The sequence below is a fragment of the Canis lupus genome, unplaced genomic scaffold (genome assembly GCF_011100685.1).
Source record: "Canis lupus familiaris isolate Mischka breed German Shepherd unplaced genomic scaffold, alternate assembly UU_Cfam_GSD_1.0 chrUn_S179H339, whole genome shotgun sequence".
In the NCBI taxonomy this organism is placed as follows: Eukaryota; Metazoa; Chordata; class Mammalia; order Carnivora; family Canidae; genus Canis; species Canis lupus.
The window spans coordinates 21,983-34,735 of record NW_023330656.1 but is presented as its reverse complement, the minus strand read 5'-3'; the positions used below and the strand labels follow the sequence as shown (position 1 = coordinate 34,735).

Here is a 12,753-nt window from a genome sequence, read left to right as displayed (position 1 = left end):
GAGCCCGACTTGGGGCCCATCTCAGAATCCTGAGACCATGCCATGAGCTGAAATCAAGGGTGGGATACTTATCCTACTGAGCCACCCAGGTGCCCCCTCATCCCCCAACTTCTTTTAAGAAAAATCTATCCTCTGTACAAGGCAGACACTGATCCTCCTACACTTGGTTTGTGATTGGATTCAACCTTCTATGATGGAATGCGGCTCTTCCACTTGATTTTGAATCCACACAGGCCCTAAAATCTAGGTGTCCTTTACTCTTTCACAGTACAATGTGATTACTACTCATCCAGCATCAGGTGCTCAAAATATATATTTGGAATTGAATCAAATCAAATCCAATTGAATTCAAGATGACTGTTCATTCAACCTTTAAGACTATAAGGCTCAAAATTAATATATTTGGTTTACTGGCTCACTAGTAGCAAAGATAGAGAAAAATAAGCCATCAAGTACACAACAACCAACCCATTAAACTGACCACAACTCCCCTTAAAAATGTTGCTTAAGTGTTATTCAGAACCAGAAAGTTTGGGGACTTGAGAGAATTTTAGTCCCTCACCCACTTTATTTTTTTTAAGATTTTATTTATTTATTCATAAGAGACACAGAGAGAGAGAGAGAGGCAGAGACAGAGGCAGAGGGAGAAAGCAGCCTGCGAGGAGCCTGATCCCAGGACCCCAGGATCATGCCCTGAGCCAAAGGCAGATGCTCAACTACTGAGCCACCTAGGTGTGTCCCCCTCATTCACTTTATTAACAGTGTTGTTGCATGCATTGGATCAGGTGCCATCTATGTGCTAGACACACAAGAGTAAAAAGGATGGACATTCCCCTGACAACAAGAATTTTTCAGCTTAGTGGAATAAAACAGTAAATAAATCACTCTAATTCTGTCTCATGACAGCGTAAGTAGAAGAGTATGGGACTCCCCAGAGGCCTCCAAGGACCATGTAAAGTGTGATCAAAAGAATAATGGAAGTGAATGAGCTGACAGAGATACAAAAAAGAGAGGGGGTGGTAGACAACTGCAGGGCTGGGGAAAAGCAGGCACACCAGAGGAGCTGTCAAAACACAGATTCATATTAACTTGTATATTCATTGTAGCAACCACCAAAGGGTCTTCTTGAGTTCCATTAAACATTCATATCAATAAGCCTGGCACCATGCCACTCGGAAAGACTTTGGATAGAAGCCACAGTTTTCTGGCATGGTGATATCAAGTGTCCTCTCAGGATCCCCACAGAATGAGTAGAAGAGATGCCCTAGCTAAAATGCTTCATGTTCATAAGAACCAATATCTTTCATAACAACTCCAGTTTCCAAAAACCCTAACAAAGGCAAGCTCAGAGACAAGAGTTACCATGCTCAGAGAAGATCAATGTTAATTTGCCAGTGAGGGATTATTTTTCTACCAGCAAGATTGCCTGGATGTATACTCACATGTGAACAGAGGTAGAGAGTTAACCAGTGGTCATAGTCTCATGCTAAAGGTAAAGGGCTTGATAACTCTCTGCCCACACTCTCCTGTGGGTAGTTCTGAGTGGGACACCATTATAAGTAGTGTATGTGGCACATAAAGGCCTGTGGGAAAGGAACAAATGGAACGTTCCAGGCTCTAAAGGAAAATTCATAAAGACGGAAGCATATTGGGGGTTTAGAGAGACTATAGGGTGCTAGAAGTCATGAGAGAATAGTCACAGGAAGCAAGGGAGAATATATTTCACAAGGCTGTAGTTTAAAGTGGGACTATTCCAAGGTTTAAAGCAAGGGAATGAGTTAATCACATTACATTTGGCTAATCTAGGCACAGGACACTGGAAGAGCATGAAGCCCTCCGATGTCTTACATCTGCTGCTACAGATCTAACTTTTCTGGCTTTGTCCTCCTCCCCAGAGGTCAGTGTGAATGCACCAGAACAATGAGTTCCCTAGCTTCTGGCTTTCTGTTAGGTCCAACCTATGCAGAGCACTAGCAAGGGAGGCAAGGGAAAGAAGAGAATGAGGCCAGGTATTTAATCCCCTGGACTCCTCCCTTCCAGGTTCCCTGAGACCTGCTATGTCCTTCCAGCTGTCATTGCACCCTTCTAGGTGGTTCTAAGAATAGCTTACTCTCCCTGCGGTTCTGAGAACCACTCCTGAGACCAGCTACAGGAGTACTGAACTATCTAGAATTATTCTGATTTTTAAGTGTGCCATCTATTTTCTCCTGGGTCCTGCACTGATCACAGTTAAGACATTAGGCCAGATGACCAGGTAGGAGTTGTTGGTATCTTGCCCAAGATTCCCTGGGAAGCCTTTCACCATTTGGGCACCACCCCACCCCCACCTTCTGTGTGTTTCTTCTTATAAGAGAAGCTGTCACACTATTGGGACCATGGTGGTCAGTCCTGCAACTGCTTTGTCAGAACATGCAGACAAGCAGGGAGCCTGAGTGATTACATCTCCCCAGAGCAGCCCTGAGAGCTGTGGCTGGCTGGTGCAGAACTATAAAAGCCCAGCTCCCTGCCCCAGCTCAATTTCCAAGGTATGTCCATGCTCCAGAAGTCCCCTGTGGGATCAGTGCAAGTTATCCCATATTCAGGCCCCATGGTGAAGTGAAAAGATTAGTGCATCTAGATCAAAATGAAGGGGGAAAAATGCTATCAAAGGTACCAAGAGAAGGACGCCTGGGTGGCTCAGTGGTTGAGCATCTGCCTTTGGCTCAGACTGTGATCCTGGGGTCCTGGGATCCAGTCCCACATCGGGCTCCCCACAGGGAACTTGCTTTCCCTCTGCCTATGTGTATGCCTCTCTCTCTATGTCTTTCATGAATAATAAAATAAAATAAAATAAAATAAAAAACCTTTTAAAAAATATTTTACTTTCTTCTGTGGTCTCCTGACTTGTCATGGTGTTTTAATGTAATTTTAGAGGGGGGAAAAAAACCTTAACATTTTATTATTTATTTATTTATTTATTTATTTATTTATTAAACCTTAACATTTTAAATTATCAGCCTGGATTTCACTGTTCATGTTTAGCTCATGCCATGACTGATTTAAATATAAATATGAGCTATTAACTTATATAAAGGATCACTGAAATTATAGAATTCATTTGTTTTAGCTTGTCCATGCACATATATTTCATTGTTACCAGAACAGTGGAAATGCTACACAAAAGGGACTGAATTTTTTTTTAAGATTTTATTTCTTTATTTATGAGAGACACACAGAGAGAGGCAGAGACACAGGCAGAGGGAGAAGCAGGTTCCCCACGGGGAGCCTGATGCAAGACTAGATTCTAGGACCCAAGGATCATGACTTGAGCTGAAGGTAGATGCTCAACTGCTAAGTCACCAAGGTGTCCCGGGACTGAACTGTTTTTATTTCATTTCTTGATGGGCACACATTCGACCAACATGCCGTCTTTGGCTTACTGATTAAGAAGGATTGAAAGGAAAGTGAACTATGGGTTGTTTCATTGCCCCTTTTTCTACTATGTCATCACTTTCAGCAGAAATGACCACCTGACACAGGGAAGTATAACACTAGTAAGAGAAGATCTGCTGAGTCTCTTTGGTCCTTCATGTCCCTGGGAATGCCACGGACTTCTTTCTGCATTCCAAGCAAATTCTGTTTCAAAGGAAAAAGGCAGCTCTGAGGCCTGCAGGCACCCTAGCTTCCTCGTCACAGATACAACACACTTACTTTGTACTTGCATTCAGGGGCGCTGCCTTGACATTCATTACGGCTCCACCAAAATCCCATGCTCAGGCTCTGGGAGTGCTGTGAACACTATATGCCCACAGGGAGGCAAGGAATGACAAATACACAAAAAGCACTTGTCTGCTCATGTGCGTACTCCACTGCCTCCGACCCCAGACTGTACTTAGAAAATACAGGTTCAAAAATAAGATTATTATGACTTTCAAGACATCATCGGCAGAGCACTAAACCAAGCCCAGGGCTTGTCTCAGTGTGGGATGCTACATGATTGCCCAAGCCCATGAAGCTAGCCTACTCTGCATGGAATTTTACTGAATCACACTCTTTCATTGTCCCCCCCACTACTCCCCCCCCCACCCCACAGCATTTGATAAATCACTTGCAAATGAGACCTTTTCTGAAAGTTTGCTTAGAAATCCAACCTATAAAAGTTTTTATTGAAAACGTCCCTAAGAAGCAAATCTAAGATGTGATTCAGGAAGTAGATCACTTGCTGGACAAGTAACAAAAGATGTCTGACACCCACCTTCCACAGCACTGATTCCTAGGATGCCATAGCATTGCACTTGCTAGAATTTCTACCTGTGTAATTGGGGATAGACAGAGGTGGAAGGAGATAACCTCACTGGCGCAGGATCTTTCTTGATTGAGGGCTGTGGTGAAAATGTGGAATTGCTTTGGGTTGGCTGAGCACTGCTGATGAAAGAGAAAGAGAAAGAGAAAGAGAAAGAGAAAGAGAAAGAGAAAGAGAAGAAAGAAAAGAGAAAAGAAAAGAAAAGAAAAAAGAAAGAAAGAAAGAAAGAAAGAAAGAAAGAAAGAAAGAAAGAAAGAAAGAAAGAAAGAAAGAAAAGAAAGAAAGAAAAAGAAAAGAAAAAGAAAGAAAGAAAAGAAAAGAAAAGAAAAGAAAAGAAAAGAAAAGAAAAGAAAGAAAAGAAAAGAAAAAAAAAGAGAAAAAAAGAAAAAGAAAGAAACTGACAGGATTCATTACCAGACTAATGGAATGAGTATCAGAAATACTACATGGCAGCATATAAAGAGTTCCTCATCTCCTAGAGCAGGAGTCAGCAAACTTCACAATTAGGGCCAAGACTGATCCACTACTAGCTTTATAAATAAAGTCTTATTAAAACACAACCATGCTTACTCATTACATATAGTCTATGACTGCTTGCAATACACTATAATAGCAAAGTTGAAGAGATGCTACAGGGACCTTATGGCCCACAAGCTTAAAATATTGATCTGGCTTTCTCTAAAAAAAGCTTGCAAATCCTTGTCCTAGATTCTGAGAGCAACCTGAGCTGCCTCTAACTTCACACAGACTTCCCTCATGTGGACTGCATCTATATAAATTTTCCTCTTCTTATGAGGACACCAGTAACTGAAACAACACAGACCTTCAACCAGGACAATCTCATTTTAACTTGGTTATATCTGCAAAGACCCTGTTTCCAATAAGGCCTATGCACAGATCCTTGGTGGACAAGAATTTTAATAGGATGCTATTCGTCCCATTATACCACTATATCAACAGTTAGGTTCAAAACTGAGCATGGCCCAAGACGGGAAATACTGGCCTTGCTAAGGAATAGAAGGATTATAACTAGAAATCCAGGGGCTAAAACATTAGTACGGTTTTAGGAGTCTAATGATTTGTGGCACGCCAGACATGTCCTGAAGGTAGAGTAGGAGTTACCGTACCTTGCACTTTTGACCACAGATTAAAAAAAAAAAAAAAGAGCAAAATTAATAAAACAGAGTTTACTAGACCTCTTCTAGTTTTAGAGGCAGAAGGCTTGAGAGTTCAATTCTGACTCATTTATGAAGTGACCTGGAGGTTTCCCCATTTTGAATGGATCTGAGAGTGAAGTAAAGAAAGTGCTCCAGCACTAAGTCCAAGCACTCCCTTTAGAATTTTGAGAGATTTCCTAGTGATAAAATACAGAATAGCAATACATCTCCTTTTCTCAAGACAAAATCCTTTACTCCTCTTTATAAAACCCTCAGGGGAAAAAAAAAAAACCTCAGATACTCCATTAATAGCAGTTGCACAATCCATAATCCATATTGCAGTGATCAATGGACTTCTATTCACTCTAGCTTTGTTGCATTTCAGGCTTCTAACAGCAAGAAATTTTGAAAGGGCCAGGATCAGTAATAAAGATGAAGAAATGCTAAACCATGACTAACTATGTTTGAATGTAAAAGAGAGAATAGAAAGAGATGAGAAAAGGAGAAAAAATGTCTTCATCACAAATACAAGTATAAAGGGGTAGAAGTACTTTTCAACTTTCCTTTTTCTCATTATTTATGACTGCTCCCATCTATTAACATAAAAATGGAAAATGTTGTTGATATACTTTCCAAGGTAGGTAAATTCTAAAAATATCTTGTATTTAAAATAAAATGCTCTACAGAAAATAATATAAAAACATGATCGATATATTACATATATCGAAACATTATTCATTGGATTACAACCCATTTTCATATAGTCCTTAAATTTCCAATTGGCAAAGCATTTTTACATAGAAAACAAATACTTCATCCAATAAATCTATAAAGCATAAAATGGAGGATATTGTTATTCCTTTTAAGTCTGAAAACAGGTGTGCCTGAGTGGCTCAGTGGTTGAGCTTCTGCCTTTGGCTCAGGGCATGATCCCAGGGTCCTGGGATGGAGTCCCACATAGGGCTCCCCGCAGGGAGCCTGCTTCTCCCTCTGCCTGTATCTCTGCCTCTCTCCCTCTGTGTCTCTCATGAATAAATAAATATTTTTTAGAAGTCTGAAACCAGCAAAGTACAGAGCTTTTCAAATAACTTACAGCAAAGCCGTCTCCTAGTATACCTTATAAATGTGCACTTGGCTAAGCTGATACCCTATGTGAAATAAATTTTCCTATCCCCATTTATCTGGGGGATAGAAGCATAGGACTAGGAATTTAAAAATGAGATGGGTTGCCAGTGGGGGAAGGGGATGGACAAAATGGATGAAGGGGAGTGGGAGCTCCAGGATCCCAATTATGGAATGAATAAGTCACAGGGAGGAAAGGTACATCACAGGGAATATAGTCAATGGTATTGTAAGGGTTGTATGGTGACAGACGGCAGCTACACTTATGATGAGCATAGCACAACTTAGAGACTTATGGAATCACTATGGTGTACACCTAGTGGGTCAACTATACTTCAATAAAAAAAAATAAGTAGGATGATAAGCTGTGCCTGTAAGGACACACACACACCAACACACATTTAAGTATACACAGGCATGTGCCCATATACAAGAAATTATAACATGATATGATATACTCTCAGTATAAACAAAGTCTTCAACAATAACAACAAAGTAGTGATTCATTCCAAATGAACTTATCTAAGACCTTAGAGAGAAAATAACATATTTGATGGGACCTAAAAAGATGAGATGTACTTCGTGAAGAAGTAAAAGAAGGGAGGACAGGACAAAGGAGAAGTAAAGGGAGCACCAGAGAATCTCCAAGGCTTAGAGGGCTGTTCAAGGAAGAGAAGAAGCCATTAAAACTGAGGAAGAAGACAGCCCTGGTGGCTCAGCAATTTAGCGCCGCCTTTAGTCCTGGGCGTGATCCCGGAGACCCCCGATCGAGTTCCACATCAGGTTCCCTGCATGAAGCCTGCTTCTCCCTCTGCCTGTGTGTCTCTCTCTCTGTCTCTGTGAATAAATAAATAAATCTTTAAAAAAAAAAAAACTGAGAAAGAAATGGCTTGCGAAGAATGGTGGGCCATGGTCTAGGTTTGTACTTTTGGTATAACATTGTTTACTATGAACACTGGAAATCAAAATGTCCCTAAATTTAAAAAAAAAAAAATCCTTGTATTTTCAACATCTAGTGAAACACATGACAAACTTTGTAAGGAACAGGAAACATTTTTGACAGATTAGCATGGAATATTCAGTGTGTATTGTGTTTTATGATGTTGTTTTGCATTACATTTCACGTCCTTCATTTGTTTTATAGCTATGGTTTTTTTTTACCTTGGGGATAAGCATTTATATGAAAAGCATCATTTCTACTAAAACACTAGTAGCAGCAGTTGGCATTTAATACTAAAGAATCATTTTCAGATCCTCTCTTTAGGGAACTATGTTTTAGGAGTTGCAAAAGTTTAGAGAAAATAAAAGCAAAGATGGATAGAGAAAAGCAAAAATGAGTAGGAAATTTCTTGGTGAATATCCATCGCATTCTGCTAGCAGAGACTAAGTGAAACTAGACCTTAGGCATCCACCTCTATCTACGGTACACTTTAAGAAGCTCATTTGAGACCAAAGAGCTTACTACCAAACTACAAGTTTGATATGCCCATATTATAAAAGAAATTTGACCTCACTATCCCTACATGATAATAGTATAATGCATATAAGCATACTGTGTAAGCTGTATAAGGTTTTCCATATATAATAATTATTATTGCTTACTGAATAATATAAAATAAATGGTCTTGAATAATTAAATAGAAACTATCCAATAAGAACTATTAAAGAATATCCTGAGTGCTTATTCTGTGCCAAGCTCTGTGACAAATCCTCTGCATAATTATTTTATTGAATCCTTTCAGTGACCCAATGGAAATAAGTAGGATCTGGAATTTACAACTGAGGAAACTGACCTAGGAATGTAGTCTGACTTGCACAAGGAAATCTAGGAAAGTGATACGGAGAAAGTAATATGCTGATAACAGAAAGAAGGCCTGAATATAAGCAGCAATAAGATCAGAGACTCAGATATCAACCAAAAGATATCAAATAACCATAAGAAGAGAAATGGCCCAGGATGTAAAATGGGCAGAAGATTTGTACGCTTCACCCAAGATACATGACTGGCAAAGAAGTATGAGAAAATGTACTCAGCATCATTAACTATGACAGGAATTCAAATTAAAAATACAAAGAAATGCCAGTATACATCTACCAGAATGGCTAAATTTTAAGTTTTAAATTAACAAGAAATAAGTGACAATACCAGTGGTTGTAAGGATGTAAAGGAATTTGAAGTCTCACATAGTGCTGATGGAAATGTAAAATGGTACAACCATTTGGAAAAACAATTTGAAGTTTCTTAAAAAGTTAAACATATGCTTAACCATATGATCCAGCCATTCCATATAAAGTGTTCACCTAAGAAAAATAAGCATATACAGCCATACAAAGGCTTGGAGAGAAATGTTCATAACAGCTTTGTTTCAACAGCCAAAAACTGTAAACAAGCAAAATGTTCATGAGATGGGAAAAGGTTAAACCAATTGTGGTATATCTACACAATGGAAGAACTATGCAACAACAAAAACTATTCATACACACTACAACATGGGTAGATCGCAAAACCACCGTGCTGAGCAAAAGAAACCATGCGAAAAGGGAATTCACACCAATCGTTTATATGAAATTCTAGAAAATGCAAACTAACCTACATAGTGAGGAAAAGCAGATCGATGGATGCCTGGGATAATGTGGGGCAGAAAGTGGCAGGAGGGAGTGATTATAAAATATAAAAGAACATGAGGGAACTTTGAGAGGTGATGAAATGTTTATTATCTGGATTTTAGCAATGATTTCACAGATATATACCTACATCCAACTCTATCAAGTTGTACATTTTAAGTATCTGCAGTTTATTTTATGTCAATTATACCTCTCGAAAGCTATTGCAAAGGTATATATTTACTTTTGAGCTTCTGTGATTTTTTTTTAATCTGTGAGAATTATTATCAACATTTTAACCATGGTTCTGAGTAGAGAAATTTCCTGAATTTTCTTCTGTTGAGTTAATCCTCATTTTCTCAATACACTATAACAGTTACAACATTCTTTTAAAACCAAATACCATTTTAAATTTATTTTTTCAGACTATTTTATTTATTTATTTTTTATTTAAAAACTTCTTTTGGCAGATGGACTCCTGGGACTGCCCAAGACCAGCCCTGAAATGATGACCGATAAAGCAGAGGAGTTGGCTGTTGGGAGGAAAGCCAAATGAAACATTTTGGAGAATCCACAATTCATCCTCCCTCTAAGAGAAGGCCAAGCCTGGCACTGCTGTCAGTGAAATAGGAAGCACAGGGAGCATCCCACCCTGCAAGCTCAGCTATGTCCTTGAAAGATGATGACTCCAAAGTTATAGCAATGTCTGTGTTGGGAGAAGTGCCAGAAAAAAACTGCCAATACCAATGGAAATCAATGCTGAAATAAAGCATCAGTTAAAAAGGGAAATTTGACAGTGTTGATGAAAATATGAAAGAATTTTCAAATTTCTTGAAGGAGTGAGCAGATCTCCAGAAATGTGGGAAAAAATTTCATACATGCCATAAAGGAAGCAGCAAGATTTAAAAGCCAAGACTTAATAAGGCACCTGGAAAATACACTAGAAAAACTAGAATCTGACCTCTTTCTCAACAAAGATAATCACACCTCAAATAATCTCATTATTGAAAAGATCAATGAGAAAGCAGAACCAGTTTGCTGTCCTAGGATGCAACCTGGTATTGTTGACACTTCCTAGCATGTTAGCTAAGAAAATTTATCTTCTTGAGGCTAAGAAAAGGCATTGGAACTTCAACATTACAAGTCTGTTAGTAAAAGCTGGGCATTTGCCCTTAAAAAAAAAAAAGTCATTTTACTTGACACACAATGTAACATTAGTTTCAGATGTGCAACATAGTGATTCAACTTCTCCACAGCTCTGCTCAGACTCTATGTATCTGCGTTAACAAAAACCAGATAAATAACCTCATGTTTAGAACTAGTTTATATCTTCTTCCTACTTTTCTAGTGTTTTATTTTGCAGTAAAGATGCATTTTATATTTAAAAATAAGATGACTTTTTTAAAAAAGCACTCTTACTACAGACTCTTGAAAATTTGTACTAGCAGTCCTTTCCGTACCTGCACTTGTTAAAATAAATAGAAAGTCCATTTATAAGCATCCATTTTGGCTGGGACCTATTTTGTTTCATCCTATTTCAAGGCTCTGTGCCCCCCCCCCCCCCACGCGCGCGCCTTGAGCTTTGGAAAGAAAGAGTCCACAGAGGGAGGGCCAGCGTCGCCGGGTGCCTCCTCCCTTCCGCCCGTCCCAGCGCCTATTTTTGGGACAGCACTTTTGACTTGGATGAACTAGTAAGTCACAAAGGCCCACGGGCAGAGCCGGGGCACCGCCGGGTTAACGGGGCTGCGCCCGCCCTGCAGGTGCGCCCCGGCCGCCCCGCCCCCGCCCCGCCCCCGCCCGGCAGGTGCGCCCCGGCCGCCCCGCCCCCGCCCGGAACGCGGCGCCTCGGGAGCGCCCCGGGTGTGTGTGACGCGGTCGCCGTCGCCTGGGGCCGCGCTCGCCGGCAGACCCGAAGCTCCGGCGCCGGCCGCACGCTGTGCCGCCCTGGCCCGCTGCCCCCGCCCGCAAGGAGCCGAGCCATGCGGCCCTGTTTCCGGCTCCTCTCCAACATCCGCGCCTCGCTGCTGTCCCTGCGCTGCGCGCGCCCGGGCTTCGCGCTCCCGCCGCTGCGGGCCTCCGGGCGCCCCTGGCGTCCCCGCGCCCCCGCGCCCCTGCGCCCTCTGGCCGCGGCCGCCGCCTCCCGGGACCCAGCCCCGCCCGCCCGCGCCCGCGCCCGCGCCGGCTCCCGGGTGCGCCAGAACTTCCACCCCGACTGCGAGGCCGCCGTCAACCGCCAGATCAACCTGGAGCTGTACGCGGCCTACGCGTACCTGTCTATGGCCTATTACTTCTCCCGAGAGGACGTGGCGCTCAACAACTTCGCCAGGTACTTCCTTCGCCAGGCCCGGGAGGAGGCCCAGCACGCCGAGAAGCTGATGCGCCTGCAGAACCAGCGGGGGGGCCGGATCTGCCTGCGGGACGTCAAGAAACCGGACCGGGACGACTGGGAGAGCGGCCTGAGGGCCATGGAGTGTGCGCTGCTCTTGGAAAAGAATGTGAACCAGTCGTTGCTCGAATTGCACACTCTGGCCTCAGACCAAGGCGACCCCCATTTGTGCGACTTCCTGGAGACGCACTATCTGAATGAGCAGGTGAAGTCTATCAAAGAACTGGGTGATCACGTGCAAAACCTGGTTAAGATGGGGGCCCCGGATTCCGGCCTGGCCGAGTACCTCTTTGACAAGCACAGCCTTGGAAACGAAAACAATCAGAACTAAGCCACAGGCTGCCCTCCTCGCTGCCCAGGGGGGGCCAAGACCCAGAGTCTGCAGACTCCTGCTTCCTTGCCCTTAAAATGAACCTCTATCTTTACACCCACTTATGCTGTACCAATAAAGTGACTTGTAGAGACAATGTACTTAGCCTCGTGTTAACAAGGTCTTTTTGTCCAACATCAAGATCATTTTTCCAGCCTGAAACGTAGCCCAGGATATTATGATATAAAAATGACTGTGGAAGAGCACTGAAAGTAGAGGCAAACTTTCTCCAGTTGCCAAATATTATTCCGATCCATGAACCTTAACTAAAATTCTGTGATTTTTCAGCTGAGAAAGTGCCCCTTATTTTCAAGGCCTCATGCTAAAGTGGGAAAACATGTTAAGATAAATATGCAAATAACTATAACACGTTGGAGAATATATATAGTACTGTAAAAACCACACATGTAAAAATCTAGGGCTACTTATACCCTTTCCCAGTATGTTCCAAGAAAAAAAGTAATGTCTGGCGGTGTTTTTAAAGGATTTTGTGATCAAATAAATTCAAGAAAAGCTGTGCAAAGTATCAATACTGGCCTTGGAAAGTCACAATCTGTATGAACATTTGAAGGGCTCTGGGAAGTCTTGCAATTAAAAACAACACAAAACAAAAAATCTTGGATTTCTTTTGTTTAGCTCACTGTTGCCCAAACATATCCAATCTCAGCTAATTTGTATGTGTGTGAGTGTGTGTTTTAAATGATAATCTAAGTCTGTCTGATTACAGATTGTACACTTCACCACTGGACTATACAGCCTCTCTGATAACATATCAAAAAGGGTGAATACACTGCAGAAAACACTTTTCTGTGCCCTTTAAAAATGGAGAAGA

General features: G+C 41.6%; 1 protein-coding gene across 1 annotated transcript; it reads left to right on the top strand.

The window, feature by feature from the left end:
* Positions 1 to 11,129: 11,129 nt before the first annotated feature.
* On the top strand, positions 11,130 to 12,451 carry LOC119878672 (ferritin heavy chain-like). Its single transcript, XM_038589260.1, has one exon. The coding sequence runs from the start codon at positions 11,145 to 11,147 to the stop codon at positions 11,880 to 11,882; it is 738 nt and encodes a 245-aa protein (XP_038445188.1). The 5' UTR covers positions 11,130 to 11,144; the 3' UTR covers positions 11,883 to 12,451.
* The last annotated feature ends 302 nt before the right edge of the window (positions 12,452 to 12,753 follow it).